General features: G+C 51.3%; 8 protein-coding genes across 8 annotated transcripts, besides 10 other annotated features; 6 read left to right on the top strand and 2 right to left on the bottom strand.

The window, feature by feature from the left end:
- Positions 1 to 568: 568 nt before the first annotated feature.
- On the bottom strand, positions 569 to 1,674 carry ACLA_072980 (uncharacterized protein; the record flags this gene model as incomplete). The annotated part of the gene is made up of 6 exons (XM_001275689.1): positions 569 to 655; positions 721 to 807; positions 868 to 987; positions 1,059 to 1,318; positions 1,356 to 1,421; positions 1,476 to 1,674. The coding sequence occupies 6 exons, from the start codon at positions 1,672 to 1,674 to the stop codon at positions 569 to 571; spliced, it is 819 nt and encodes a 272-aa protein (XP_001275690.1).
- Positions 1,159 to 1,401: a microsatellite.
- A 2,616-nt stretch (positions 1,675 to 4,290) lies between the features above and the next one.
- ACLA_072970 (cytochrome P450) lies at positions 4,291 to 6,170 on the top strand (the record flags this gene model as incomplete). Its single annotated transcript, XM_001275688.1, has 6 exons — positions 4,291 to 4,486; positions 4,547 to 4,679; positions 4,733 to 4,924; positions 4,977 to 5,128; positions 5,182 to 5,429; positions 5,478 to 6,170. The coding sequence occupies 6 exons, from the start codon at positions 4,291 to 4,293 to the stop codon at positions 6,168 to 6,170; spliced, it is 1,614 nt and encodes a 537-aa protein (XP_001275689.1).
- Positions 6,171 to 7,354: 1,184 nt separating this feature from the next.
- Positions 7,355 to 11,185, bottom strand: ACLA_072960 (rna-dependent rna polymerase; the record flags this gene model as incomplete). The annotated part of the gene is made up of 4 exons (XM_001275687.1): positions 7,355 to 7,766; positions 7,816 to 8,133; positions 8,206 to 9,522; positions 9,621 to 11,185. The coding sequence occupies 4 exons, from the start codon at positions 11,183 to 11,185 to the stop codon at positions 7,355 to 7,357; spliced, it is 3,612 nt and encodes a 1,203-aa protein (XP_001275688.1).
- An 812-nt stretch (positions 11,186 to 11,997) lies between these two features.
- On the top strand, positions 11,998 to 13,095 carry ACLA_072950 (dihydrodipicolinate synthase family protein; the record flags this gene model as incomplete). Its single annotated transcript, XM_001275686.1, has 1 exon — positions 11,998 to 13,095. The coding sequence occupies one exon, from the start codon at positions 11,998 to 12,000 to the stop codon at positions 13,093 to 13,095; it is 1,098 nt and encodes a 365-aa protein (XP_001275687.1).
- Positions 13,096 to 15,028: 1,933 nt separating this feature from the next.
- On the top strand, positions 15,029 to 16,892 carry ACLA_072940 (cation diffusion facilitator family transporter; the record flags this gene model as incomplete). Its single annotated transcript, XM_001275685.1, has 5 exons — positions 15,029 to 15,107; positions 15,190 to 15,236; positions 15,300 to 15,386; positions 15,461 to 15,781; positions 15,837 to 16,892. 5 exons carry the CDS (start codon positions 15,029 to 15,031, stop codon positions 16,890 to 16,892), a joined length of 1,590 nt encoding a protein of 529 aa, XP_001275686.1.
- An 806-nt stretch (positions 16,893 to 17,698) lies between these two features.
- On the top strand, positions 17,699 to 19,783 carry ACLA_072930 (putative manganese ion homeostasis (Fr); the record flags this gene model as incomplete). Its single annotated transcript, XM_001275684.1, has 2 exons — positions 17,699 to 18,049; positions 18,113 to 19,783. The coding sequence occupies 2 exons, from the start codon at positions 17,699 to 17,701 to the stop codon at positions 19,781 to 19,783; spliced, it is 2,022 nt and encodes a 673-aa protein (XP_001275685.1).
- A 1,029-nt stretch (positions 19,784 to 20,812) lies between these two features.
- Positions 20,813 to 20,847: a microsatellite.
- Positions 20,814 to 20,847: a microsatellite.
- Positions 20,848 to 21,909: 1,062 nt separating this feature from the next.
- Positions 21,910 to 21,935: a microsatellite.
- A 36-nt stretch (positions 21,936 to 21,971) lies between these two features.
- Positions 21,972 to 22,006: a microsatellite.
- Positions 22,007 to 22,158: 152 nt separating this feature from the next.
- Positions 22,159 to 23,927, top strand: ACLA_072920 (sugar porter family MFS transporter; the record flags this gene model as incomplete). The annotated part of the gene is made up of 4 exons (XM_001275683.1): positions 22,159 to 22,256; positions 22,312 to 22,640; positions 22,703 to 23,164; positions 23,224 to 23,927. 4 exons carry the CDS (start codon positions 22,159 to 22,161, stop codon positions 23,925 to 23,927), a joined length of 1,593 nt encoding a protein of 530 aa, XP_001275684.1.
- Positions 23,928 to 24,080: 153 nt separating this feature from the next.
- Positions 24,081 to 24,131: a microsatellite.
- Positions 24,082 to 24,131: a microsatellite.
- Positions 24,132 to 24,514: 383 nt separating this feature from the next.
- ACLA_072910 (putative ab-hydrolase associated lipase) lies at positions 24,515 to 26,464 on the top strand (the record flags this gene model as incomplete). Its single annotated transcript, XM_001275682.1, has 1 exon — positions 24,515 to 26,464. The coding sequence occupies one exon, from the start codon at positions 24,515 to 24,517 to the stop codon at positions 26,462 to 26,464; it is 1,950 nt and encodes a 649-aa protein (XP_001275683.1).
- Positions 26,465 to 26,495: 31 nt separating this feature from the next.
- Positions 26,496 to 26,530: a microsatellite.
- A 152-nt stretch (positions 26,531 to 26,682) lies between these two features.
- Positions 26,683 to 26,712: a microsatellite.
- Positions 26,684 to 26,712: a microsatellite.
- Positions 26,713 to 27,242: the final 530 nt, after the last annotated feature.

The raw sequence follows: 27,242 nt of genomic DNA, 5'->3' as shown, positions 1-27,242 counted from the left end.
CATCCCCCCAGGTCCAAGGGTTTCCACAGTATAGAGAACCCTATGACTATAATGTGAACTTTTTGGACTACATGGATGAGGGAGGTATCATTTTATGTCAGGCTCCCCCAAGAAAGGTCGTAGTCTGAAGAAAACTTACAGCACTCGAAGTAGGAGCATGAGAGTGATCTTCCAGAAGCTGTTGTTCAGGTCGCGGGACGTCGAGATCTAGATATTCTTGAGATGTCGAAGAATGTATTGCCCTGGCCTAGAGGAGGAGCCTTGTGTAGAGTGCCAGATCGTAGAAGTCTACAAATCATTAGCTTACAGTACTTTTCTTTACCTGGAGACTACAGAGACCTACTATACTCTCAACTACACAAAGACAACAAGTTTGTAAGATAGCAATAAGTCATTAATTCATTAAAGATATTGAAGCTATTCTGCGGTAGACAGTAAAGTCTCCATATGTGGTCAACACTGCAGAAGCAACAAATCCAAACTCAATCTCCATATCATTCCCACGTACATTTCAAAGTCGCAATCCGAACCCAAAGTCCCATAAGCCGACGCTTATCTATGTATCCATTTAACTCGAAGGCCCCATCCACTGAGCACGCAAGGCACGCCCGAGAGGGTTGTCAACGTTCACACCGCCGCGAGGCTCTTCAGCAGTCTGTAGAAAAGAAGTACTCGGTGTTAGCTGAGACCGTGAGCAGACAGTGGATAGCAAATACTGACGGTGAGCAACCTAGTGGTGGCAGTGATGGTCTTTACCGCAGATCCAGCCAAGTCCGCAATCGCTGTGATCCCGACAAGGGTCTTGCACTTCGAAAGCAGGCAACATTAGTTGGTGGAAAGCAAAGATGATAGAGAGGATATACTCACGGTGCTGAGCACGAGACGCAACAGGAGCAACGCAACGCCTATCAGCGCAAATCCAATGGGCACCACAATCTTTGTCGTTGTTGCAGTGACTGATAGCAAGCTCTTCCTGAAGCTCCGCATCTGTTGAAGGTTGTTAGTGTTACCTGAGAAGGGAGAGGAAGGAGTGGAAGTGGAGGAGGGGGGTGACATACCATTAGCACGAGCAGCGAGTTTGCCAAGGGAGACGCAGACACTGCGGTAGCAGAACTGGTTGGGAGGACACCAGAGGTTGATGTTGTTGCAACGACGAGGCTCATCACGATCGGCAAGCATAGCAGCCATGGGAGGAGTGAGGCATCTACCGCGCTCACACACCTCGCGATCATGACACTCACGAACGGCAGTGCAAGGAGTAGCAGAAGCAAGCTCATCGCGAGCAGCAAGCATAGCAGCCATGGGAGGAGTAAGGCATCTACCGCGTTCGCAGACCTCGCGATCATGGCACTCACGAACGGCAGTGCAGCGAGTAGCGGTATCAAGCACATCACGAGCAGCGAGATTGAGAGTGTGGATCACTATAGCAAACGGTAAGTGATGCGTCACAAGGATATGGTATAAGAGGTACTTACCATCAGCATCAGCAGTGACACCATTGTAAGCTTCGTTGCTAGGAGTGGCAGCATCTTTGAAAGTCAGTTGTGTCACAGTGTGGATTTCAGAAGAAGGCTCAGTGTCAACATCGACGACTCTATTGTTGACCTCACCAGAGGGAGCAACAGCAGTCACGAGAGTGGTGAGAAGGAAAGGAACAAGAATATGGAGCTTCATGTTGATTGAAGGTAGCAGGTAGTGGTTGTTGTTGTGTGAATTGGTTGGTGTGATACGATTGAGTTAAAAGAAGTAGAGTGTGTTAAGAGCAGAAGAGATGAGTGGGAGGTTGAAGGAGAAGAAGAAGATGATGAACGATGGGTGAGAAAGGAATATTTATACCCATCAACCTCATGAGGTCAGTGAATGGCACCTCGCTTCGATTAGTGGACAAAGCCGGGAAAACAGAGACATTGTGAAGACGGACAAAGAGAAAAACAAAGGCTTAGTGAAGGGTAGTCCAGTCAATCTCCACCAAAAAATAAGTATGACGGCATACAGAACTGGCAATCTGTGACTTTTCTCACGGAAAGTTCCGTGAAGGGAGTGAATGTGTGATTTCTTTAGAATTGATTGGATCATTGTTCATCGACTACGATTGCATCGAGAGGCGAAGATGGATATTGCCGCTTCAAGGACTGTGAATCGGGTTTCCAACAACGGAGATTGCCGTATTGAGCCCAGAGGCTTGTCGATGCCTCGGTCTGTCTCGATCAGGAGGTGAGAATTGGCCAAATTCGGAGCATTGCTATGGCATGGCCCTTGTATGAACCCCATCCTACACCTAGACACAAGTATCTGATCTACCCATCCTCTACGCTGGAGACGCCAAGCTTCTGACACTCGATGTTTACTGTTCTGCTTTTCTCACTGAGTCGTCCATCTGGCAATGTTCTACGGTGCCGGCAATCCCTACAATGGCCTATAATGGATGGTTTTCAGACGAGGATCAGACAAACAAGACGTTATGCACATGATACATGGATGAAGTCCTTGGACAGCTCACAGGGAGGACTGGAGCTCATCCCTTGTCGCCATTCATACATATCCACACCTATTTATACACATCCAAACATAGGTACACCTCAAAAGACGCGCAACTACAGGGGGCACATGCAAGCGTTGGTCGCTGCAATCTGTAACAATCCTTCCTCAAGAAAATAGATCCAACCATTACGAGGGGCCCCAGACCTGGGTAATCCATGGATTATGGACATTTTTTTCCCCGTCTCCATACAGCGTTCTTCTTTGCATCTGGTATTATTTGGCTGGAAGAGCCCCTAGAATCGAGAACAAGAGCACGACCACACGGGTGTTGATGTGGATATTCTGGGATGATGTGGGTGATCGGTACAGTGTGGTTATCACCGTGGTAACTACATATCTCTCTCGTAGATAATCCGTCTTTCTCAGGGCTATAGGATAATCAGCTGAAGCTAGACCTTAATATGTGGTAGAGGTGACTCTGTTACCGAGTGTGCTGCCTGAAACGAAACGGGAGTTGCTGGCTTGATACCTTGAGAACCAGGCATACAAAGTGCGAGCCTGAGGCCTCTCCCACGTGCCCTTCCCTGATCTGCCATTCAGACAGTTCGATGGTCTTGGAGTCTTCTCAGAAATACACTGACCCCCGATGGACACTTGAGGCTTCGTCTAAAGAAGACGTCATGGAGCTATGGAGTTGACTCTAGCTTTGCAGACAGAGATACTCTGCAGAGCGAAATGTTATAGTTTTCTCATGGCTCTTCGTCAATACCATATATGGCACATTGCCTCGAAGATCATCAATGGGCGGCCAAGGTCATCCTCCTCACTGCTGAGTTGCAATGGAAATTTGAAGGTCAGTGCTCCCGCACTTTGGATTGCCATGAAGAATACGGACTAATCATTTGGTGAACAGCATATCATGGCATCAGAACCGGATCCCATTATGCTCAGAGGCGCACAATCCCGCTGATTACTAATCCTCAATTCGCTGCTAGGGAAATAGGGTGTATCTGCAATCTATGAGGTCCATCTGACTGTGTCGAGTTGATAGTAAAATACTCTACTCCGTACGCTACAGATGAGGGATCTGCCATTTTCTTGCTGCTGTCTTCAGAGCTCTTACCCAAATGAAACAAGCTGTTGATAACCGCTCCACCAGGATCCATCTTCCATGAGGACCTGTCCACTCAAAAGGTACCACTCCCTCTTGCCACGGGCTGCCAAGTGAGCTAAACAGGTATATTTTAACTAAATATCTTCCTAGTATATGCATGTTAATGTATTATCCTTACTAGTAGGGGTGGTGTATGTCAAAAATCTGGCCAAAATGTCAAATGTCAGAGGCCACGTGAAAGAAGTAGATACCACCCTGTAACCAATGGGAGAGCAGCATTTTAAAACTCAACCAATCAGGTTGTATAGACTGTTCTGTCACGTGATTTTTGTAGTCTACTACCTACCTGTAGAGTTGACTGGAGATGAGACCGCACCTCATCAAAATATAGGTATATCATTGTTCAGTTTAGATAGTTCAACATGAGCGGTAGTGGCTGTAGTAAAAGTTAAAACGACACGTCATTTTTGTCATTTGGACATTCTGATTACCACCCCTACTTGCTAAGGTAGTATCTGTAGGGAAAGTTAAAAGAATTGTCCGGTGCTGATCACTGATCAGTAAGTCCTCGGTTGACCTGGCAAAACGTGCTCCATATATTCAACCGCTTCCCCGTCATCGAGTTTCGAGTTTTGTTCTCCCTGCTATGATATTTGCTGCATTCAGAGGGCGCGGGGTAGGATAGTTGTCACACCATGGAGTCACTCGCAGTTCACGCCCTGTTGGGTTTGACAGTCCTCTACGTCGTGAACAGGCTGTTTTTGACCAAAAGGACACCTGCGCCCCTGCCACCAGGCCCTTCTCCAAAGCCAATTGTGGGTAATTTGGGCGACCTGCCCCCTTCTGACGCACATCATTGGGAGCATTGGCTAAAGCACAAGGAACTATACGGTATGTGTGGTAATGCTGACTGAATGAGTCCTCAAGGGCTGAGTGGATGTTATCGCACAGGGCCGATCAGTTCCATCTCCGTTTTTGGTCAAAGGATAGTCATTTTGAATGAGGCAAAAGTCGCGTTCGATTTGTTGGAGAAGCGCTCTGTGATACATTCCTCTAGACCAGAACAGGTATTTGCTGGCAAGATGTGCGTGCTATCGCTCGCTGTTACACAGTTGAACCAACGCTAAAGAATTCCAGGGTTGGATGGGAAAATTCCCTGGCTGTGCAGACATACTCGGACCGTTTCAAATCGTATCGCAAAGCCATGCACCGTGTGATGGGCTCGAAGTCAGTCGTTTCAGAATTTGACTCTTTGCAGGACGTAGAGGTCCGTCGGTTCCTTCTTCGGGTGCTCAGAGATCCGGCTGGTCTAGTCCAGCACCTCCGAACGTAAGCACCATTACCGATAGTCCATCCTGTACCTGGATACTAACGAAAATAGGGAGGCGGGCGCAATTATTCTAAAGATTGCTTACGGCTACACGATTGACCCTCACAAGCCCGACATCCTCGTGGATTTGGCTGACCAGGCGCTGGGAGAATTTTCCAAGGCTGCAGCTCCAGGGAAATGGCTGGTTGATCTGGTTCCTATGCGTAAGTGTGTCGTCCGGTCTGACTGCAAGCAAGTTTAGAGGCTGACAGTACAGTGAAACACATTCCTACCTGGTTCCCTGGCGCGCAATTCAAGCGGACCGCTCAAGAATGGAAAGCAAGGGTCGTGGCCACAGCAGAACAGCCGTACGCCTTTGTTCGCCAGCAGATGAAGCTGGGATCTCACAAGCCTTCATATGTATCTAGTTTGTTGGAGGCAAGGCCGTTGGGATCCCATAGCGAAGAGGAGGAGTGGGTTATTAAATGGTCTGCCATGTCGCTGTACACTGGCGGAGCCGATACCGTGAGTTTTGGCTACCGATTTCATCAATGCATGCTAAGAGTGGATTAGACTGTCGCATCCTTGGCCTCCTTCTACCTCGCCATGGCTCTTTATCCTGACGTCCAGCGCAAAGCTCAGGATGAGCTTGATCGTGTGGTTGGTTGCAACAAACTACCCACGTTCGCAGATCGAGAGCAACTTCCATACATTGATGCACTGGTCAAGGAGGTGCTACGATGGCATACCGTTGGTCCGATGGGTCTTCCACACACGAGCACACAGGATGATATCTATGAGGGCTACTTCATCCCCAAGGGATCCATGTTTCTTCCCAATATCTGGTTCGTTTTGTTTATTCTGACACATGATCAATCCTCTGACACCGGCAGGGCATTCACCCACGATCCAAATGTCTACAAGGACCCGATGGTCTTCAATCCCGAACGATTCCTCGGCCCGACCCCCGAGCCAGATCCCCACACCATTGCCTTCGGCTTCGGCCGGCGCATCTGTCCAGGAAGGATTCTTGCCGACAGGACCGTCTATCTCGGCATTGCGAAGTCGCTCGCCGTGTTCAACTTTGGCAAGAGTACCGAGGACCAGCAACCGCTCTTCCTTCCTGGAGTCATTAGCCATCCAGCCCCGTACAAACTGAATATTACACCCCGGAGTCCAGAACATGAGGAACTGATCCGATCGGTTGAGATTGACCATCCGTGGGAAGAGAGTGATGCGGCAGCCTTGAGGAATCTGGAGTACTAGTAACACATCTGTTGAATTTTTTTTTTTTTCCCTCCTCTACGAGCAAATCAAGACATAAAGACCTAAATCCCCAATGGGACACCCTTCGTTATAGTCATTATAATCCAAGGACCACGTATCATCTGGTGATTTTATATATGGTACATTGCCCAAACTTGATATCTTCTGCAGTGTACATACTACATGCATGGGCTTTGAAACGGGGTTACACATCAGTGGGATTGATAGGGTCTACATCAACTCCACAATATTCAGTCCTGCAGGTAGCTCTTCCCGCATGTCAGTCACACCACTCCACCCATTCCTCGATTCATTTTTGCGGCAGGTACCACCCCAACATTAGACCTATAAGGTAGCCAGTTAATAACTGCCAGGACCGTATCCTTTTTACTATGTACATACATACAGTGCTGGTTTGACCGGAAGTGGGAGATGGGGGCTCATCACCCACTGGAACCAACAATGCTATAGCTGCAGCAGTCTACGAAAACAGACCCGCAAAGCGTATGCGTAATAAGGCCAGTACTCGATTACATCCCATCCCTGGTGAACCTAATCCCAGAATCCCTCTGACAGCCTGACGTATATCTTACCGAGATGCACCCCCGTGTCAGATCTTCCGCCTGGTAGGCTGCTGGAGGTACTGGATTTGCTGATATATAGATCCAAATATCTGGGGCAGGGATGGTAGCGGTATGGATTTCTAAGATGTGGTGGCCCTGTGGTGGGTGCTAGGCTTTTGAGTTACTGACGACCCGTGCAGGTGTGACGCCTGTGGAGATTAGGTCTAGTTCTCCTGAGGATACGGGAGAGACGTGGCGGTGGGATGAGGTTTTTGAGCCTAATAAGAAGGTTACGCTTCTTGGTATGGTCACCCTCTCTTTGTGAGCCCCTTGGTTTTAGTTTGAGTGTAGCCGTGTACGGATAATATCTGGCAGAGTTCTGGAGGGTCTTCTGCGCCCAGGAGAAGGAGCATGACTATCCTCTGGCATTCCGCGCAAAGGTTTAAGTGTGAATAGTGGCGCCTTTCTGCTCGCTCATAGATGATTTCTCTTCAAGAGAGCGTAGTATGACGATACAGAATATCGAGATAGTCAACCGTGTCAAGGGAAATTGAATCAAATTAAATGCTGGCAACCAGATATTTTCATCCCACACTTTGTAACACCCTTTGGATTCGAAAGTCATGGTAAGGAGGAAACTCCCCTCGATTCCTTCTCCAGCATATCCAACTCCGCAAGTAACGCACAAGCAGCCACAACAATAAAGCTCTTGAGCTCCCCGTGTTCGTCTCTCCGGCGACGCGCACCCTTCTCCCTCAGGCACCCAACAGCAAGGCACGCGAGACAGAGGTCGAGGGAGTCACAGCTGTCCCCAGGGAGAGAACTATCTTTCCCGTGTCGACGCATCTGGGCTGTAATCCAGGTTGCTATCCGCTCAAACTCATCTGCAAGCTTCGCTGATTGATCCCGTTCTCGTCGGGTCTGCACGCCGCTTCTGGTCATGACAAACCCGATGAAAACCTCGAGCTCACTGAGAGGCTTGATTGGGTGGTCTGAGTAGTTGTTTCTCGCTGAGGAGATTGCATCTTCGTACCTGGTTTTCATTAGTGGTGGACCCTCTTTTGAGGAATGAGCCGACTTACGCCAGGCGAATACGCCAAGCTTCATCCATGTATCTTCTCCAAGAAGATGGTCTGAACGCGCCACAACGTTTGATGCAAAGTTTGAGAAAGCCGCTCCAAAAGGTTAATTCGTCTACTGCTGCCTTGCATTGGATATCGTTGGACCAGATCTTTCGCTCATCAATGGCTCGGTACAGTTTCCCAAGAATCTTCTCGGAGCGATAGTATTTGCGTGGTGGTTCGGTATCGTCGTCTTCATCGTACTCCGTGCGTGCGATGTATTGGTCCATGTGGATAGCGGACTTGTTGTACATGTATGCTTGTGGCCCGGGAGCTAAACTATATCATGTTGTCAGTGCTCGCCATAAGAACTGAGATATTGATGAGGAAAGAGAGGCTTATGTTGCATACAAGTCTGGTCTGAAGTTGTTACCTCGGGGAAGATGCTCCATCTGCACTGGAATTCCTGTCTTTGAGAAATCCACCGCTGTCGAGTGCAACTGTGCGAGTTTCCTGCAGTCTGGATGTGATGTACCCTCGTCCAATTGATCTGCCATGATCATGTGCCGAATAGCTATCACTCCCAGATGATCGGTCTTCATGAAGTCAATGAAGAAGTCCGCCATATCATGAACCTCGACCAATCGACCGATGTTGACTGGCTCGACGCGAGGATAATCGGCCGGGGCAAATGTCCGCTTTGGCCGTGCTTCAGGGTCCCAGATAATGTTATAGATATCCCCATCGAGATCTCCTCCGCTGAGTTGGCTGGGAAGGTCGCGATCCCCCTTGGCACTGAAAACAATGCAGTTCCTGTGCCGTCTGAGCGGATGGTCCTCCGGAGGCACTGTGTTCAAACAGATTTGAATGTCTCCATCATATAGAGCCGGAGAGCGAGTTACCAACACTGGTCCGGCAGTCGGAGGGGCCACAGGTCGTCCCTGAATGGTATTAAATGTCACATAGACCTCGTTCTCCTGCAGATATTCGGTCTCATCGATTATGCCAAATAGCGTAATACCCTTGTCGACTGGAATACGAGCCTTGTGCTTCAGTAAGCGTAGTTCACGGAGAATCACGGCTTCGACCAACGACCGCAGAAATGGGACCTTGTAGTTGATTTTCCATTGATGGCACTGGCGAAAGAGCCTGAAAAGCCCGATGCAATCCCCGACAGCCTGTCTTTTGATGAAGACGGCAGTATTCTGTGCACTGGCGGTGATGCTCCGAAGGTATGTCAATTCCTGATTTTGAAGCCTGAAGAACCAGTCCTCTGCGACTCCCATATCTTCGAGAATTTTGATCATCTGCCTGTTCAGAACTAGTGGGATTGGCTTGGAAGCCATGTCACAGATCTCCAGATCTCTCATCTCTCCCTGAAATTTGATCATCGACGGTCGGATCCGAATGACGGAGCCAGTGAGCCGGCTGTCAATGGCTATCATGCCCTTCGCACCCCCTAATCGAATCTGAAAGCCTGTCGGTTTACCCTTTTTTGGTGGTATATTGGACCAGATCATTTCGAGGACATTGAGAGAGAGTGAGCCGACCCCATCACTGAAAAAACGTTGCCCATCCTTGGAGGCCAAGTCCGGCACCTCTTCTATCGTTATGGTATTATCTTCGACCGGAATGGCGAAGGGGGTCTCGGAGAACGCTTGCCCAATCCGTGCTGCGCATCGGGCCGGGGAGGTTATCTTGGAGAAATCGCCAAGGGCTTTGATGATGCTAAAGTAAGTTTGAAGGTGACCTTTATCATCAAAGAAAGGCGAAGAGAACTATAACAACGACTCGTGGTTAGCTAAAGACCCCCAATACTTGGATACCAGACTGCACTTGCCCACACTGAATGCGATCTTAAGGAAGAGTGTGACCATCCGAGAAAATAGTAGGTTCGGCCGGCAATTTGGATCCCATTGGTGAGGACATTCTTGAATCGAGAGAATACTTCGTCGTAGGTTACCCTGGAGCTGAAGTGCAGGTCGCCACCTTGTTCATCACAGAACTGCACACGAATAAAGTAGTCATGATGGTTGGGGAATCGGCGAAGAATGCGGTTGAAAGGTTCAGGCTCTGGCCCATGAAGGGTAATTCGACTGGGAGTGATCATCACTTTGTGGATCAATGCTAAGTTTTGAGTTGGGCCTAACACTCCTTGTCCCTGCATGTCACCCATCTGAATGTCATTGTCATTTCTTTGAATGGCTGCCATGAGTGAGTCAACTTTGAGTGTGAGGGGATCTTCATGGGGATAGGGCCATGGGATCATCTCGAAAAGACTTCGAACTGCAGGTACAGATATTGACCGCTTGCCTGTGCGCTTATCCGATCTATATACCTTGCAAAGCTCGCTGGCGAGATCGCAAACGATGTGCGGAAGAAGATATACATTGTAGGCGAGGGCTTGGAGCTGGAAGAGGATACGGAAGGGAAGAGATGTATCCCGGGTATAGGAGCTGAGCTGATCCTTGAGGAGCCTCACCTGCGTCGCAAATGCTCCCTGATGATTGGCAGGATTTCGCGATCCATCAATCAGGTCGTAGTGCACTATCGTCATCTCCCATTCTTTCAAGTCGTGTATGGCCTCTAGTAGACTCATCGGAGGAATCTTGAATTGGTATACAAGGCATTGTCCCACAACCACGCCATGCCGTCCGTCCAGCGAGCACATGCGCAATTGGGAAGGCTGCGCGGTACTCCGATGAGCCTGTCCATTGATGCTTAGACTCGACATCAATGCGGTCACCATCGCATTGGAAGAAATCCCCTGAGAGAAAAAGTATGGAACTGTAGTCAAGGTCAGGGTCAGCTCCCCCGTACGGGACCAAACCAGTCCAATCACGGTATGAAGAGGTATTCGAATGAGGCGCTTGGAATGCAGCTTAATCAGAATGACACGCTTTTTAAACTTCATAATGCCCGCATCTTCAAACTGCACCTCAGGTACGTAGGCGAGCTGATCCTTGACGAATTCGCAGTATCCACAGCTAAACCCCCGTACAACGAAGGAGATAGTACGCTCCTTCTCATCTCTCTGGATGCTGTCTTTTGTTCGCTGCTCTGCTGTATGTCTTAGACTACGCAGAGCAAACTCCTGTGGTGAACGTTTGCTTCGAGTGCAGAAGACATCCGCGCCCATGAGCTGTAGCTTTGACTTGAGACGCGGCCGTCCTCGTGCCCCTATCGTCTGGGGAAGTTCCTCTTGTCCATGTATCTGGATGAATCTGTCACCGTCTGCTTGATGCAGGAAGGTGACATGACCAAAGTTCTTTCTCTTTGGCTTCTCACATAGATAGTCGACGATTCCAAGGCGCTTGAGAAATGGCTCGAGTTGCTTCTTCAGGCTTTCTTCTGTCAGATGATGGGGGAGATTATGCATGAAGACCTCCATCGCGATGAGTTTGTCGATGGTAGGACTGAGTGATTAACACACTGTAGAAGAATTTGAAGGCAGATGGATCGAGCATGGGGGAGCTTGGGGTGATGAAGATTAGGGAGGGGAGGTGTTGAAGCAGTGGCGTAGTCTTACTTTAGTGAGGGAAGCAAACAAACACTGAAGATCTCCAAACGAAACACTCTTTGGGTCTGTCAACTCTGCAACTCTGCAACAACCAGAGGTTTATCCGTAAGAGACATTACTCTAGAGATATTCTACATACCAGTTGTTGCTCTCACCTCACCGGCTTGGTCAACTGGGGCATAGATCCATTCTCTCCCACCATGGAGGCGGACAATACAACGCTTGACTGCCATGGTATCCAAAGCAGGTTCATCATGCGGAGAGGCCTCCAATAGACTTAAAGACGGTATCGACTGAAGATTATTCAAGAAAGAGATACTCAGTTCATAAAAGGCCATCTAGTATTAGCTTCAATGCTTAGTGAGTATATTCCTTCCGTATACTATCCATGTGACGCGCCCTTTCCACTTGAAACCACGACCCCTCTCCCGTGTGATATGTATATTTTAACTGATGCTCTACTATTCACTTACAATAGATTGGCAGAAGATAGAGTATTTGGCCTACCTGTGGGCCGCGTTTTCTGTTCCATGGTTGTGGTTGTTGTCTACACAGTGTAGGGTGACATATCTGTGAGCGAACAACACCAAAATAGCCAACTCCATCTGAAGGTACATTCTACCAGGTATAAACAGATCTACAACAGCTCTTATCAGTGTTTTCTCTTATACATTACATTTCCAATGTCTACTCATCTCGATATCCCCGCCCGAATGGCCGAACTGGGCCAAACAGACACCACAACAACCACCACCACATCGACGCCTAGCACCATCTACTCCCACTGTCACCGCAACCCAACCTACTCAAGCACCACTCTCGCCCCCTCGGAAGAACATCCGCGACGCATCCTGAAACCAGGCCTCTACGTCCCCACATTAGCCTCCTTCTCCCCGGAGACGGAAGAAGTCGACGAGTCCACCACAGCCCAGCACGCCGTCCGCATGGCCAAGGCGGGAGTCATGGGCCTCATCACACATGGCACATACGGGGAAGCCGCTCATCTCTCGCACACAGAGCGGTGTCGGATCACACGGACTACAAGGCATGCCGTGGCCGCAGCGGGATACCCGCAGATGCCGATTATCGTCGGGTGCGGCGCCCCGTCCACCAGCGAGACGATCGAGCTATGCCAGGACGCGCGGGACTCAGGGGGCGACTATGCACTTCTCCTATTCCCGTCTGCCTATATGAGCCACTATACAAAGGCCAGTCTCCGAAGATTCTTCGAGGATGTAGCCGGCGCGTCTCCCCTGCCTGTGTTGATATACAACTACCCGGCCGTGACGGGCGTGGACCTCGACGCGGAGACCATCGCGGCGCTGGCGCAGCATCCGAATATCGTCGGCTGCAAGTTGACCTGTAACAATATGGGTAAGCTTAATCAGATCGTTGCGACGGTGAAGCCTGCAACGTTCTCGGATCGGGGGTCGGAGTTCATGTGTTTTGGGGGGTCTGCGGATGCAGCGCTGCAGGCCATGATCGGGGGAGGGTCGGGCGTGATTGCGGGACTGGGGAATGTGATGCCCAAGGCGTGTGTGAAGCTTGTCGAGTTGTATCATTTAGGAAGGATAGATGAAGCAAGGCAGCTTCAGGGGACTGTTGCGAAAGCAGATCAGGTGGCAATTGAGGGGGGTGTGAGTGCTGTGAAGAGTGCACTGAGGGTGTTTTATGGGTATGGAGGATATGCGCGACGGCCATTGAGGTCGGATGAGAAGGAGAAGGAGAAAAGTGCTACGGATGGGCTGAAGGAGGGGATAGATCTGGAGAAATCCCTGTAGCGTACAGCTTGGGAAGGTATTATCATGATCGATAAAATGGATGATGAAGAACAAGTTAGGATTCGGGATCCCACCAGCGGATTGGGTCTGAAGACGCTGGCTATGTGCTATATTGTCACACCATCAGGAAGAACTCCAGAGATTATTTACTAGGTAAGGGAAGATAGAAAAAAAACTGCTCTTGCTATTTCATGGCTTAGCAGAGAGCGCTGAGTTCCATCACACCACTTTGTTCTTATATCTCAAGTTGCATCTGGCCTTATTTACTCTACAAAGATGGTGGCAACCTTGTGCTACACTACGGAAGTATGAGTATCATTATCAGCTGGATGAGTTTTGTGAGTAGAAGATAGTTGGATATGTTTGTTTCGATGGCACGCGATATGTACACTGCATGAAGGGGGGTTAAGCCAAGGACTGTGCCACAATTGAGCCTAGAGAGTCCTAAGGAAGCCACATGGGCAATCCTATCAGTCTCTAGAGCTTGAAATTCTCTACATCAAAAGTTATAGATGCACGAATTGCGACGGTAAATTCTTCAATCTGTGAGTACCTCAAGTCGTTGGTAAGGGACTGGAACATCTGGTTCAACAACCAGCAAATAGAAGGCATGGGTATAGTCTGGCTCACAGCATCTTAGTGTGCATTATCATTGAATGAACTACTGCCCTTGTGGTACTGGTACCCAGTTAGGTACCACATTATATATAGGTATGATATTTGTCTGTGCTTGTGTCTGTTTCTGTTCATAGTATTAGTATCCCTACCTGCAGTGGTCCGGGAGACAGTTATCTTGCCAGTGTGGCCATGCATTTTGATCAACCTATCTTGTAGGAACTACAGAGATTGTTATATGAGCCATTGTCCTTGAGGTTGTGTGTATGTGGCACTGGCATGCAAGGATTCCCTCCCCCGGAGCTGTAGAGGCCGAAATCGGTGGCCGAATCATTGCGAACAAATCAAGATTGGAGTCCAGCGGGGTCAAAGAAATGAATGATAGCCACATTCGGGAATGGTGTTAGAATCAACTGAATGATGCAAAATGTCCATTGTATTTGGAGAACTTGATGCAGGTGTTGTCTGTGTAAATTGTCCTTGATGCCCGAGGCCACTATCTAGAATGAGGGCACAAAGTACTTCCTACTACTTCCTCTCCAAATCACTGGTATAAAAGTCCCTGTCGGATGGAAAATGGAAGACGACAAGCTATTAGATAGATATTCCTTGCCTCTTAACCCGAATTATGTATTATGAGCTTGTCATCCCTGTTGACAATTGAAATAGGTCAGATGGCACTATTCGCCATTCACCAGTCCTCCAGGGCGAAAATAAAGTTACGCGACAGACAAAACAAACAGGGAGAGGGAAAAGAATGCCATCCTCGAAAATACCACAACAACCCTTCCACTCTGGAGGATAGGGAGTACTTTTTCATATGGTCATAGAGGGTACCTTAATTAATACTCTTAGCAAAAAAAAATACAACGAATAAAAACCACCTACGGAGGACTCCGTACCCCGTACATTTGTTAAGAACTGATAACGCCACGATCGGGCCGACCGGACAAAGCCAGTGTGCGTGCAATTAGACAAAGGGCGCATATCCTACTACTACGGAACCGCGTCTCCATCCCTCTCTACTCTTTACTCTTTCTCTATCTCTTGTCCCTCTCTTCCCCCTTCGTGCCCACCCGTTCCTCCTCCCTCCTCCCTCTACTCCTAGAATAAGAATTCTTTTTTATATCTCTTCTCATCCCATCCCTCTGTCTCGTACACACTTCTGTTCGCCATTACTTTGACCTCGCCATCCTCCGCAGATGGTGTGCCTGGTATCTGCCTTGCCTCGGTAGACCGGACCTGTCATTCGGCCTCATCTGTTCCTTTTTCTCTCGGACGTCTGCGCCACTGAGCGCGTCACGAAATCGTCGCTATCATGGGGCTCTCTAAGACACACAGGATTCTCATCCTGCTGGTCATTGATTCTGCTTTCTTTGTGTTAGAACTCTCAGCTGGTGCGTCCTCTACACGCCCCACTGCGGGTTGACGCTTGTTCTGACTTTTTTTTTTCTTGGTCTGTGCTGACGCCATTCACAGGTTATGCGGTCCATTCTCTTGCTCTCGTGGCCGACTCATTTCATATGGTATGCCCTCAACATCGGGATTTATGCGGAAAACTGTTGCGCGGTATACTGATTGCCGTGTAGCTGAATGATGTCATATCATTATTGGTCGGCCTATGGGCCGTCAAGGTCGCCAACCAGGAAACCGAGTCGAAGATGTACACCTACGGCGTAAGCAACCCCGCCTTCTTTTCCTTCCTATTGTCCGGTGACAGAGCACATGTCTGACATAACTTTTCTCTCAGTGGCAACGCGCAGAAACCCTAGGTGCATTGGTCAACGGTGTCTTCCTCGTCGCCCTGTGTTTGTCTATCTTTCTCGAAGCGATCCAAAGACTGGTGGAGCCGCAAGAAGTGAAGAACCCAAAATTCGTATGCATTGTTGGATGCTTGGGGCTGTTGTCGAATATCCTGGGTCTCGTGCTGTTCCACGATCACTCCCACGGTCATGCACATGGTGATGACCATGCGAACGAAGATCTTGAAGATGTGGATGCGGCGGAACAAGGACTCGGCCATAATCACACCCAGACCTCCTTGGCGGATAAGCGGGCATCTACAGCTACGGTAATGGGGTTCGCTGTTTCACTTATGATGATCGTCTACTGATGTGTGGCAATAGCGCGATTCTAACGTCCCTACCGAGCCCTCTTCTCCCTACTCCCGCAGACGCCGGACTCTGGACACCCAGCGCAGCTCCCGTCGGTACAGCACAGGCACCGGTCGCCCATTCCTCGAGGATATTCAAGTCCACCCCGCCACCTTGCGACAAGAAATCATTGCAGCCAGTCGCAATCGTTTTGATGAAGTGTCTTCCGAGTCTGAGAGTGACCCCCGAGAAAGCGACGAAGGAGAGAATGGCCAGCCAACTGAACGATCGACACTGCTCCGCCATAAGGACAGGGCTGCCCACTATACAGATGAGAGCGATGCACCGCACAAACGGCCAGATCTCGCGGCGGATGACGAAATTCACAGATCTCACAATCATTCGCAACCGAAGCCAAAGGACAGCAAAGGTGGCCATGGCCACGGACATGACCTCAATATGCGCGGTGTCTTCCTCCACGTGATGGGAGATGCACTTGGCAATATCGGCGTGATCCTCTCGGCGTTAATTATTTGGTTAACCGATTACTCCTGGAGGTTCTATGTCGATCCCGGTATTTCTCTAGTGATTACCGTGATCATTCTTTGCTCGGCGATCCCGCTTTGCAAGGCCGCCTCGCGGATCCTCCTGCAAGCAGTTCCGGCCGGAATGAGTATCGATCATATCAAGGAAGACATTGAGCGTCTTCCGGGTGTTATTGGCTCGCATCATCTCCATGTCTGGCAATTGAGCGATACCAAGATTGTTGCGTCGATCCATATCCAGGTCGACACGGAGATCAAGGGCGAAGGGTCGGAGCGGTACATGCGCCTTGCGAGGCAAGTGAGAAAATGCCTTCACGCTTACGGCATCCACTCGTCCACCATCCAGCCCGAATTTGCCCCAGAGAGCGATTCCGAAGATAATCAAGTGTACCCCTCATCATCCCGCGCAAGCAACGATGAGGCCGCGGGGTCGAACAAGCTGCCCAGCCGCGCGGAAAGCGTGGGAGAGGGAGATCCCAAGGCGTGTCTACTTGAATGCGGTGAAGAGTGCGCTCGACGGGGACAATGCTGCCCCAAGAAGTAGCTATTCTGACTCGATTCATACGGTATAATCTTTGGTTCTTCCTTAAATGTTATCATTATCCAAAAGCATATCTTCCCTTCATTCTGTGTCTTCATACCCCGCTTTATCTGTACCACTGCCACGTTGCCTGGGTGTAACGCTACTACTACTTAGAGAAATCTGGATTTGGAAAGTTGTTCCATGATGCGCTGGGTGATGAGCAAGCTTGAGCGCAGTTGACTGGTCTCAACTACATCCTGAATTCATGAATCCTCCCATCATTAGCTCGAAATTATATCTAGTCCTTGCATAATCCCTTTACTACTCCTAGTTTCTGAGCTGCTTTTAGTACAAGACGACAAGAGATGAGGTTTATAGACCGCACCAATTAGTCCACACTCCCCTCAAAAAAAGGATACCAAGTACGTGCCAAACTTAAGACTCCTGTGACCTGTCTATCAGCTAAATATCTATCTACCTGCCAGTTGAACTGTTGAAGTTTTGAAGATCTAGACTGTGTCTAGTGTCCAGTGTCCACGTGACTTATCTCCACAAGCGGAGACCCATCACTCCTTTATTGCCTCGGAACTCCTTGCTCCATCAACAACAATGAGTTGACACTTGACACTGCTGTCCGATCATTATTGTTCGGTCGTTACATCCGTTCTCTCAAGTTCACTCTTTTTCGTACTCTCTCTTTGAAGCATGATATCCTCACTAGTCTAGCGAACAAGCACCTCTCTCGCTCCCTTTTATCGAGTACCAAAAAACAATGCGGCAAATACAATAAGTTTAGCCGCCTTCGATTCTCGACTCTAATCACCAATATGAGCTACTCCTACCCACGCAGCGAGAGCGCTAATGCATATCGTTCCGCTCGTCGCGATGGCTTGTTTGACTACTCGAGCATGCTCGCACGTCTAACGCAGTCGATACCATCGTGGGCGAAAGACTGGGCAGCGGACCTCCACGCCCGCCGAATGCCCTTGAGGCTGAGCGGGATCGGAATTGGAAGTGATGGGGCTGGACATCGGATGATCCTCTGGCGGATCGGACGGCGCATCTTCACCGTCGCGAACGCACTGATACTTCTGTGGTTCCTTACGCTGTGGTGGGGCGAACGGACTGTCTTCCAGGACAGTCTGGATGCATGTGTTTGGGACCAATGGGAGAAATGGGTGAGAGTTTCCGCGCCGGGTGGTTGACTGGCGTGCGATAGGTATACTGACTCTGTTTGATAGCCCCGGGATGCCAATCCTCATCATGTTGTCTTCGTCGCCGATCCCCAGCTCGTCGATCCGCATACCTACCCCGACCGGCCATGGCCTCTTTCGACCTTGACGGTCAAATATTCCGATCAATATCTTCGTCGCTCGTTCTCGACTATCCAACAGAAGCTCGGTCCGGACTCGGTCTTGTTTCTGGGGGATTTGTTTGATGGCGGTAGGGAATGGGGGACGGCGTCGTCGACGAGTCCTGAGAAACGTTATCAGAAATACAAGGACTCGTTCTGGAAGAAGGAATTCCAGCGCTTTGTGAGGATCTTCTCCGATCAGTTTCATCTGGGCGATGGACACGCTGTTGACCCTCGTGGTCGTCGGATGATTGCCAGTCTCCCTGGGAATCATGATCTGGGCTTTGGAACGGGGGTTCAGATTCCCGTCCGTGATCGTTTCCAGTCCTTCTTCGGCAAGGGAAACCGGGTCGATGTGATTGGGAATCATACATTTGTCTCGGTCGACACCGTCTCCTTGAGTGCCATGGATCAGCCCGATCCGCAGACAGGCAGCACTGGCGCCGGTGCAGGGGATGGAAAACAGCCCAATGAGCATATCTGGCGGGAGACGGGCGACTTTCTGAATGACATGCAGCGACACCGCAGCAAAGCGGAGACGGAAGAGTTGGTCATGCTACGCAACCAGTCGCAGTCGGGCACGGGTCGTCTCTTCAAGCACGAGGCCGTGGACGTCTCCGCGAATGCGGTCGCCAAGGATCCGCAGTGGGAGGTGGTCGGTCTCCCTACGATTCTCCTGACCCACGTGCCTTTATACCGCCGGCCAGCTACGCCCTGTGGTCCTTTGCGCGAACGCCATCCACCCTCAGCAGAAGGGTTAGAAGAGGACGAGCCAAATTCACTGACGATCGCTGGCGGCTACCAGTATCAGAATGTCCTAACACCGACCATCTCAAAGGATCTGGTGTCCAAGGTTGGACCTAATCTGGTCCAGGTCTACTCGGGTGACGACCATGACTACTGCGAGATTTCTCATCGTGAATTCAGCGGTTCACCCCGAGAGATCACCGTGAAGAGTCTCAGCTGGGCCATGGGGGTCCGACATCCTGGCTTTGTGCTCACCAGTCTGTGGAATCCGATCGACGTGACGACGGGGAAGTCTACCGAGCGGGCGTCATCCACCATTCAGAACCATCTTTGCCTTCTACCCGACCAGCTGGGTATTTTCATCTACTACGGCATGCTTTTCGGCTTCACTCTTTTTGTGCTTGTCGTTCGGGCCGTTGTCGTCGTGGTGTACTTCCCACCGCCTCCCCCGGACACCCCCCTTCTCCCTCTTACGGAGCGCGAACCCTATCCCTCTGAGCCCTCTGCTCCCTCCTACCCTCCATCATCGAGTACGTCCCGCTCCACACTTCCCTCTCCGCGCGGGCTGGCCAGTCGCGCGGTGAATGCAGCACCTCCCCGGCCGCCGCCATCCCAACCCCCGCAGGATGCTTACCCGGGATTAGCAGAGTACGAGGCCGAGATGAACTCGAAGTGGAAGGCCCCGACGGGTCCATCGCGGCGCACGCGCAGCACGACCCCTGTCAAGATCCGTGGCGAGCTGATGGGGTCGGTCCGGTTTGTGGCGGGTGTGGTGTTTACCTGGTATTTTTTCTTGATCTGGGGATGGTAGCGTTTCGCGATGAATCTGATCATAGGGCAATACCTTTCACGGGTGGGGGGATCTGGTCAGATCATAATGGTGTATGTCCTCTGTAGACTGGAGGAGAGAATGGAGGAGTGGGCAGACTCCTTGGTGTACCGTGTGACTACTAACTGTCGATACTCTGTGGAGATGTCAGCACTCAGCCGTCAGCACGATGAGTACAGAGTATGCCAACGGTGATTTTCCGGGTCCTCCAGTTGTACTAGACTACTAGTTAGTTCGTTATTATTACTGGCTGAGTTTACTCCATCGCTCACTGCCCGATATCCACCGGCCATGACCCTGATACCTACGGAGTAATAAAATACTCCTGTCAAGCATTTGGATCATTGGATGATTGTATCTGACCAATTTTTCAGCCATTTGAACATCCCCGATTTCCACCATTATCATCCATCTTCTCTTCTTCCTGTCCAGCCCGGGAACACAACCTCACTATCGCTTCCCTGGAGATTGACCATACTTTTCAGACCCCTATAGGTACTGATCTTGAAAGAAAACTACCCCCCTTTCCCCCCCCCGGCTCCCCCCCTCCCCCACGAGCTACAGCAACAACAAGAAAAGAAAAAAAAACAAAATCAAGACTTGATACCACCACGGTGGCGTAAAAGACCTAAAATCACTCAAGTGCAGCAGCCAATCTGGATCTCCGTGGTCGGCGAAATAATTAATCTCCCCTGGGTTTCGCCGAGGAGCGGCCGCATCGATCGGGTTGGAATTTGGTCTTCGGTCCATGGGCATGGTGGCTCCATCAGTAGGTAATGGTAATGGTAATATGGAGATGAGCTACTGGTAATCTGGTATTATTCAGACTTTCAGAGAAGGTTTGGGAATGGATACTTAGGTTAGGTTAATGAGGAATGCAGATACAGAGGACAGACTGAACCCGGTCATCTCCCAGTCTCCACGATCCCGACTCCGGATTTTCTCTGGCCAGACTTCCAGGGTATTCGATTATTCTATTAATTCTTTTCAGGCTGCACTCTAGAATACAGCAATAATAATAATAATGATAATAATAATAATAATAACGAGGAGATCAAACATGAAACCGATATTATATTATTGTAGAAACCCCCAACATCCGCATTCGGGATCTCTCTACCAATTCCCCCCTCGAAAGTGGTAAGGGAAATCCACGTCAGAGTCTGACCCGAAAACGACGATCCCGAGCTGGACACACACACACCGGCCCTGGAAGTTGACCGGCTCTAACGCCTCCGACCTATAGTGATCAGCCCAAGGGAATGATGGTCTTACGTACTCTGTACACTAGTCTAGATAGTTATCATTTACAGTGCGAGCTAGAAACCTAGAACTCGAAGAGTCTGGAGTTAGTTTTCAACGAGTCCCACCTGCGCCCAGTCGCAGCCCAACTTTTTTTTTTCTCGGTCTCGGATGCGGTCGGCCTTGGAGGTGCAGAGTGCAGACGTAGATGCACCGATGCACCAATACACAATACACCCCGATGGATTGTCCAGTCAAATCTCCGTTTCTCCCTTGCATTTCCATTCCATTTTCCCCAGGGGGATGCAAGAATTGGACCATGCAAACGGTGACAGGAATCAGACAATCTTGACAGCCCTCGTGCGTCCATGCGTTTCCATCCCCGCGGGCCTCCAGAAAAAAAAGGGAAAAAAAAAACCAAAACCAAAACCAGGTTCGGCATCCCATGCTCTCCTCCATTCGGCTTGGGGGGGCGTTGTCTCGCCCTCCAATCCTGACGTGCACGTTTAGCTTTGAGGCCTCGGTCCTCCGAGTGGAGCCTGCCTTTGCTCAGCCCGTTCCCTGGACTGGCTATGTTTTAGATTAGAGGTGGATTTCGTACCAGAAAACACGAGTGCGGCTAGTTCTATCATTTGCGGGTTTTTCTCTAGTCCCGTAGTCTTTTCGATTTGTATGAACTAGGAGTATGAAGGTTTTGGACTTTGGGGGGGGCTCCAGACCCCTGGGGGGGTGGGGGCTCGTATCCCCAGGTTATACCACGTATTGGCCTGGTTGACCAGGACTCTCCACTCTCCAGACTCCAGAGGTTCTCTCTCCAGTCTCCAGGTCAGACTCGGCACCGAGTACGGGGTTTTTGTTTGCGGGATGGAGGAGGAGAAGGAGGAGGAGAAGGGCGACTGGGGAGGTATAAAGTCCCCCCTTGTGTACCCCAGGTTGATCTTCTCTCCCACGTTGTTCTTCTCTATCTATCTTTCTCCATCTATCGTGCATTCCCTGCTTGTTCTGGGGTATTTTGTGTCTCTCTAAGACGAGGCCTCCCCCCCCCCTTATTATCTGAAAGACTCTTCTTTTTTTTTTATCCTTATCTCTACCCTTCTTCGGACTCAGCCTTCATTATGGGCTTCATGTTGAGAAAGCCAGATGATGCCGTGGGCTCTGCGACGCCTGCCATCGTCATCGGCTTGTTCGTTGCTTTCGGTGGTCTTCTATTCGGGTATGGTCTTCTTGCGTGAAACGGGTTGATCACTTGGTCTAACGTTAGCCAACAGCTATGACACCGGTACCATCAGCGGCATCATGGCCATGAAGTATTGGCGGAAGCTCTTCTCCACTGGCTACATCAATCCGGATGATCACTGGCCCGATATCACCTCCTCCCAGTCCTCAATGATCGTCTCTCTGCTGTCGGCCGGTACTTTCTTCGGAGCCTTGACCGCTGCCCCCGTTGCCGATTACTTCGGACGACGCCTCGGCATGATCCTTGACTCGGGTGTCTTCTGCTTCGGTGTCATCCTCCAGACTGCTGCCACTTCCATCCCTCTCTTTGTGGCTGGCCGATTCTTTGCCGGTTTCGGTGTCGGTCTCCTCTCTGCAACTAGTATGCCTATCCCCCATCCCCCCCCCCCAAACCATAAATCACATTGTACTGACAGGCACAAGTCCCCCTTTACCAGTCCGAGACCGCTCCCAAGTGGATCCGTGGTACCATCGTCGGAGCCTACCAGTTGGCCATCACCTTGGGCTTGCTGATCGCTGCCATCGTGAACAATGGCACCAAGGACCGTGAGGATACTGGCTGCTACCGTATCCCGGTTGCCATCCAGTTTGCCTGGGCCATCATTCTTGTCGTCGGTATGCTGGTTCTGCCAGAGACCCCTCGGTTCCTCATCAAGAAGGACAGACACGAGGCTGCGGCCAAGGCTCTGGCGCGCCTCCGTCGTATTGATGTCAACGACCGAGCCATCGTTGAGGAGCTGTCGGAGATCCAAGCCAACCACGAATATGAACTCAGCATTGGCAAGGCCAGCTACATCGAGATCCTTCGCGGCAGTATTGGTAGACGCCTGGCGACCGGATGCGGACTCCAGGCCCTGCAGCAGTTGGCCGGTGTCAATTTCATCTGTATGTTCTCCCGCGGCTTCCCCCCAACCCACGCTTCAATGCATACTAACCGGTGCTAGTCTACTATGGAACCACCTTCTTCACTGCCTCTGGCATCAGCAACCCCTTCATCATCACTCTGATCACCAACATTGTCAATGTGGTCTCCACCTTCCCCGGTCTGTGGATGGTCGAGAAGTGGGGTCGCCGTCCCCTGCTGATGTTCGGGGCCGTCGGCATGTGCATTTCGCAACTCATCGTCGCCATTGTCGGCATCGTGGCCAAGTCCGATGCCGCCAACAAGGTCCTGATCGCCTTCGTCTGCATCTACATCTTCTTCTTCGCTTGCTCGTGGGGCCCCGTCGCCTGGGTTGTGACCGGTGAGCTCTTCCCGCTCAAGGCTCGCGCCAAGTGTCTCTCCATCACGACCGCCACCAACTGGCTGCTCAACTGGGCCATCGCCTACGCCACCCCTTACATGGTCAACGCCGGTCCCGGCAACGCCAACCTGCAGTCCAAGGTGTTCTTCATCTGGGGCGGCTTCTGCTTCATTGCCCTCATCTTCGTGTACACCTGCATCTATGAAACCAAGGGTCTCAGCCTGGAGCAGGTCGACGAGCTCTACGCCAAGGTGCCCAATGCCTGGAACTCCACCAGCTTCGTGCCCTCAGTCCACTACACCGACGTTCGGGATGTCGCCGAGGGTCACGGCAAGGCCAACCTGTCCGAGCTGGAGATGGATGCTCAGGAGAAGCACAAGCTCGAGCACCTGGAGACGGCTTAGTTGTGCTTCGACTTGTTTTTGATGATTTTGTGTGTGTGATGATTCAGGCGACCTAGGCGTATATTTGGTGATACCTCTTGACATTTTCAACGACTGATGTATATAGAGACGAATGAAGATTGAGTCGGTCATTCACTCCTGTTCTCCCTTACAAGTAGTAGGAGTAGTAGTAGTAGTAGTAGTAGTAGTATTATAATAGTAGTACTGGAAGGGCCCTGGCAGGGAACCATGGACGCCTCAGGCCGCGTCAGGCACTATGACCGCATGGGCAGCCATTGGGTCATCTGATTGGCTCAGCCGACCGCAAGTCACGCCAAATGACCCACCGGCTCCATATTCACGTGCTCCAGTCGCTCTGCTTGATCAAAACCGGAAATCCGCCAGTAGTTCAGTTGCGAACTTGCGCGCCATGCTCTCTCTCTCCATCATGATCATCTCTCTTCGCTTGCCTTAATCATTGATTTGTCTTTCGTTTCTTCTCTTGAGCGCTGCTGAATCTTTTTCCTTTCTGTCTAGAATTAGAGCAAAAAGAAAAAGAAAAAAAATGCTGCACTGTGTTGTATATACTACCCCCCCTTAAATTCACCATGTTGACGGCCTCGCGGACCCACGAACGACCTGCTAGCCTCCAACTCGCCCAGAATATAGATGATCTCATACCCTCGAACCCATCCTCGCGGCTCCTCCTCCTCCAAAGCGACCTCATCGACATCCAACCTCCCACCCCCAAAGCAACAGGCAACCTCCTCCGCTCGAGTCCCGACATCGAGCTACGAAATATTCGGGCATTGCGCGATGATGAGAAGATCGAGTCGCCGGTGACGGCCGCCGTGAGCGATGGGCTACTGGACAGCGACCACAATGACAGCAAAGCGCAACCCGCGCCGCCACGCTTCCAGCCCGACACCGCTCTTTCGCCGCATCCGCTGTTCCCACCGCTGCCGACGTACAGCCCGCCGTCCCTTGCGCTGGCGCTGCGCTGTCTGGCCGTCCGGTGTGTCTCATATGTGCTGTCGGTGTTGTTTCTCGGCGTGATCTTCGGCGGGGCGATCGCTGGCCTGGCTGGCATGCAGCTGACGAACCTGTGGCTGCGACTGAGTGGTCAGGACCCGGCTGCGCGGCGGAAATTCCACACCGAGGAGCGCGAGCGCCAGCGGGACCGCGACGAGCAGGCGCGGCGGTGGAAGCGGCGGCAGGCGAAGCGGGACGCGGACGAGGAAGGCCGCGATGAGTATTCGCCGCTGGAGGGGGGCAGGGATCTGCTGGTGTGCGATGTGGCGTACTATGCGCGGCGGGTCGGGCTGGATGTGGAGACGTTCCGCGTGCAGACGGAGGATGGGTTTGTGATTACGCTGTGGCATGTGTATAACCCGCAGGAATACACGCCTCTGTCAGCGGAGGAGAGGGGCCCGCGTGGACCGCACGTGTTCACTGGGAAGAGAGGTCTGGGGCCGGCGTCGGAGCGGGACCGGAGATATCCTGTGCTGCTGGTTCATGGGCTGTTACAGAGCGCCGGGGCGTTCTGCACCAACGACGATGACAGCCTGGCGTTCTATTTGTGCAAGTCCGGGTACGATGTCTGGCTGGGGAACAACCGCTGCGGTATGACGCCGGAGCATACGACGCTGGCGACGTCAGATCCGCGCATGTGGTCGTGGAATATCCGGCACCTGGGCGTGCTGGACCTGACCGCGCTCATCTCGCGCGTGCTGTACGAGACCGGATTCGAGAAGCTGGGGCTTGTGTGCCACTCGCAGGGCACCGCACAGACCTTCGTGGCGCTGAGCAAGGACCAGCGGCCGGAGCTGGGTGAGCGGATTTCTGTCTTTTGTGCGCTGGCGCCCGCCGTGTATGCCGGTCCTCTGCTCGAGCGCGTCTACTTCCGCTTCATGCGCGGCCTGTCACCGTCTGGGTTCCGCGTCTTCTTCGGCATTCACGCCTTCATCCCCATCATGATGACAATGCACGGCCTCCTGCACCCACGCATCTACGGCGTCTTGGGGTACCATGTCTTTGCGCACCTGTTCGGCTGGAGCGACACGCGCTGGGACCGCGGGCTGCGCGACCGCATGTTCCAGTTCGCCCCGGTGTACGTCAGCAGCGAGACGATGCGATGGTGGCTGGGACAGGGGTGTTTTGCGACGCAGCGGTGCATCCTCGCCACGCTCGAGGACACGCTGGCCGAGATGGAGGAGGATGAGGCGGGCCTCTCCGCCGCCGAGCGCGACCGCGAGGGTGCCATCCGTGCGAATGCCGCCTGGTACGGGCCCCAGACACCCCCGTTCGCGCTGTGGGTTGCAGGGTCGGATGCGCTGGTGGACGGACGGCGGCTCCTCAGGCGGTTGCAGAGCGGGCGTGAACCGCATGTGCGAGTGGTGCATTCCAAGGTAGTAGACGGGTACGAGCATCTAGATGTACTATGGGCGATGGACATGGTGGACCAGGTGGGTCGGGAGGTGAGACAGATGGTCTGGATGACGATGCCGGAGGAGGCGAGAAGGGTATGTCGCATGCCTCGGGGATGCAGTACTTCCTGAGCGACCAGACCACGAGTTAACGAGATATGACTTTTTTTTTTTTGTTTTTTTGTTTTTTTGTTTTTTAGCCTCTGCTTGTTGGTCGCATACTGCATCTAGATAGATATTCAGTATATACACACATAGACATACTTGCAACCAGTGTAACCTCATAATAACCTCAGCATTCCACGAAGAAATCTATCTGCTTAGCCCCCTCGAGTCAGTCCAGCCCTACATCCTCCTCCTCCTCCTCCTCCTCCTCCTCCAATCCACAGCAATTTCCCCCCCGGGTTGGTGAGGAGGGGAGGCCCATCGCATTCGCACCGATCAAATTCCAAGGAAGCATCCATGCACACGGGGCAGTTTAGTCTAGCGTAACCGCGTAAGCCAGGAAATTCTGTACGAAACAACGACGACAACAACCGCCGAGGATGAGTTGTTGGTGCGTGCGTGCATACATAGTACGTGCCAGGCCGGGGGGGGTGGGAGGGGAGGGGAGAGGGGAGAAGAGGAAAAAAGGACGGGAGAGTCAGAGATTGGCTTTCTTTTTTTGGGGAGGCTAAGTGGTAAGTAAGTACGTAGATAGTATACAGTAAGTAGTAAGTACATTAGTATGTAACTTGGAAACTAGACTAGCTTCCCAACCCCCTTCCTCCGTCGATTGGACAATCAATAATAGCCTTGTTGGAAACTTGGATGGTCTGGCTAAGCTAGAAGCTAAGGTCCCGTAGTCCCCGTAGTCCCAGTACTAGTTCGGGATCATATCATAGTCATACTACGTATATAATTATATATA

Source organism: Aspergillus clavatus, genomic scaffold (genome assembly GCF_000002715.2).
Source record: "Aspergillus clavatus NRRL 1 1099423829791 genomic scaffold, whole genome shotgun sequence".
Taxonomy (NCBI): domain Eukaryota; kingdom Fungi; phylum Ascomycota; class Eurotiomycetes; order Eurotiales; family Aspergillaceae; genus Aspergillus; species Aspergillus clavatus.
This window is presented reverse-complemented; position numbering and strand designations above follow the sequence as displayed.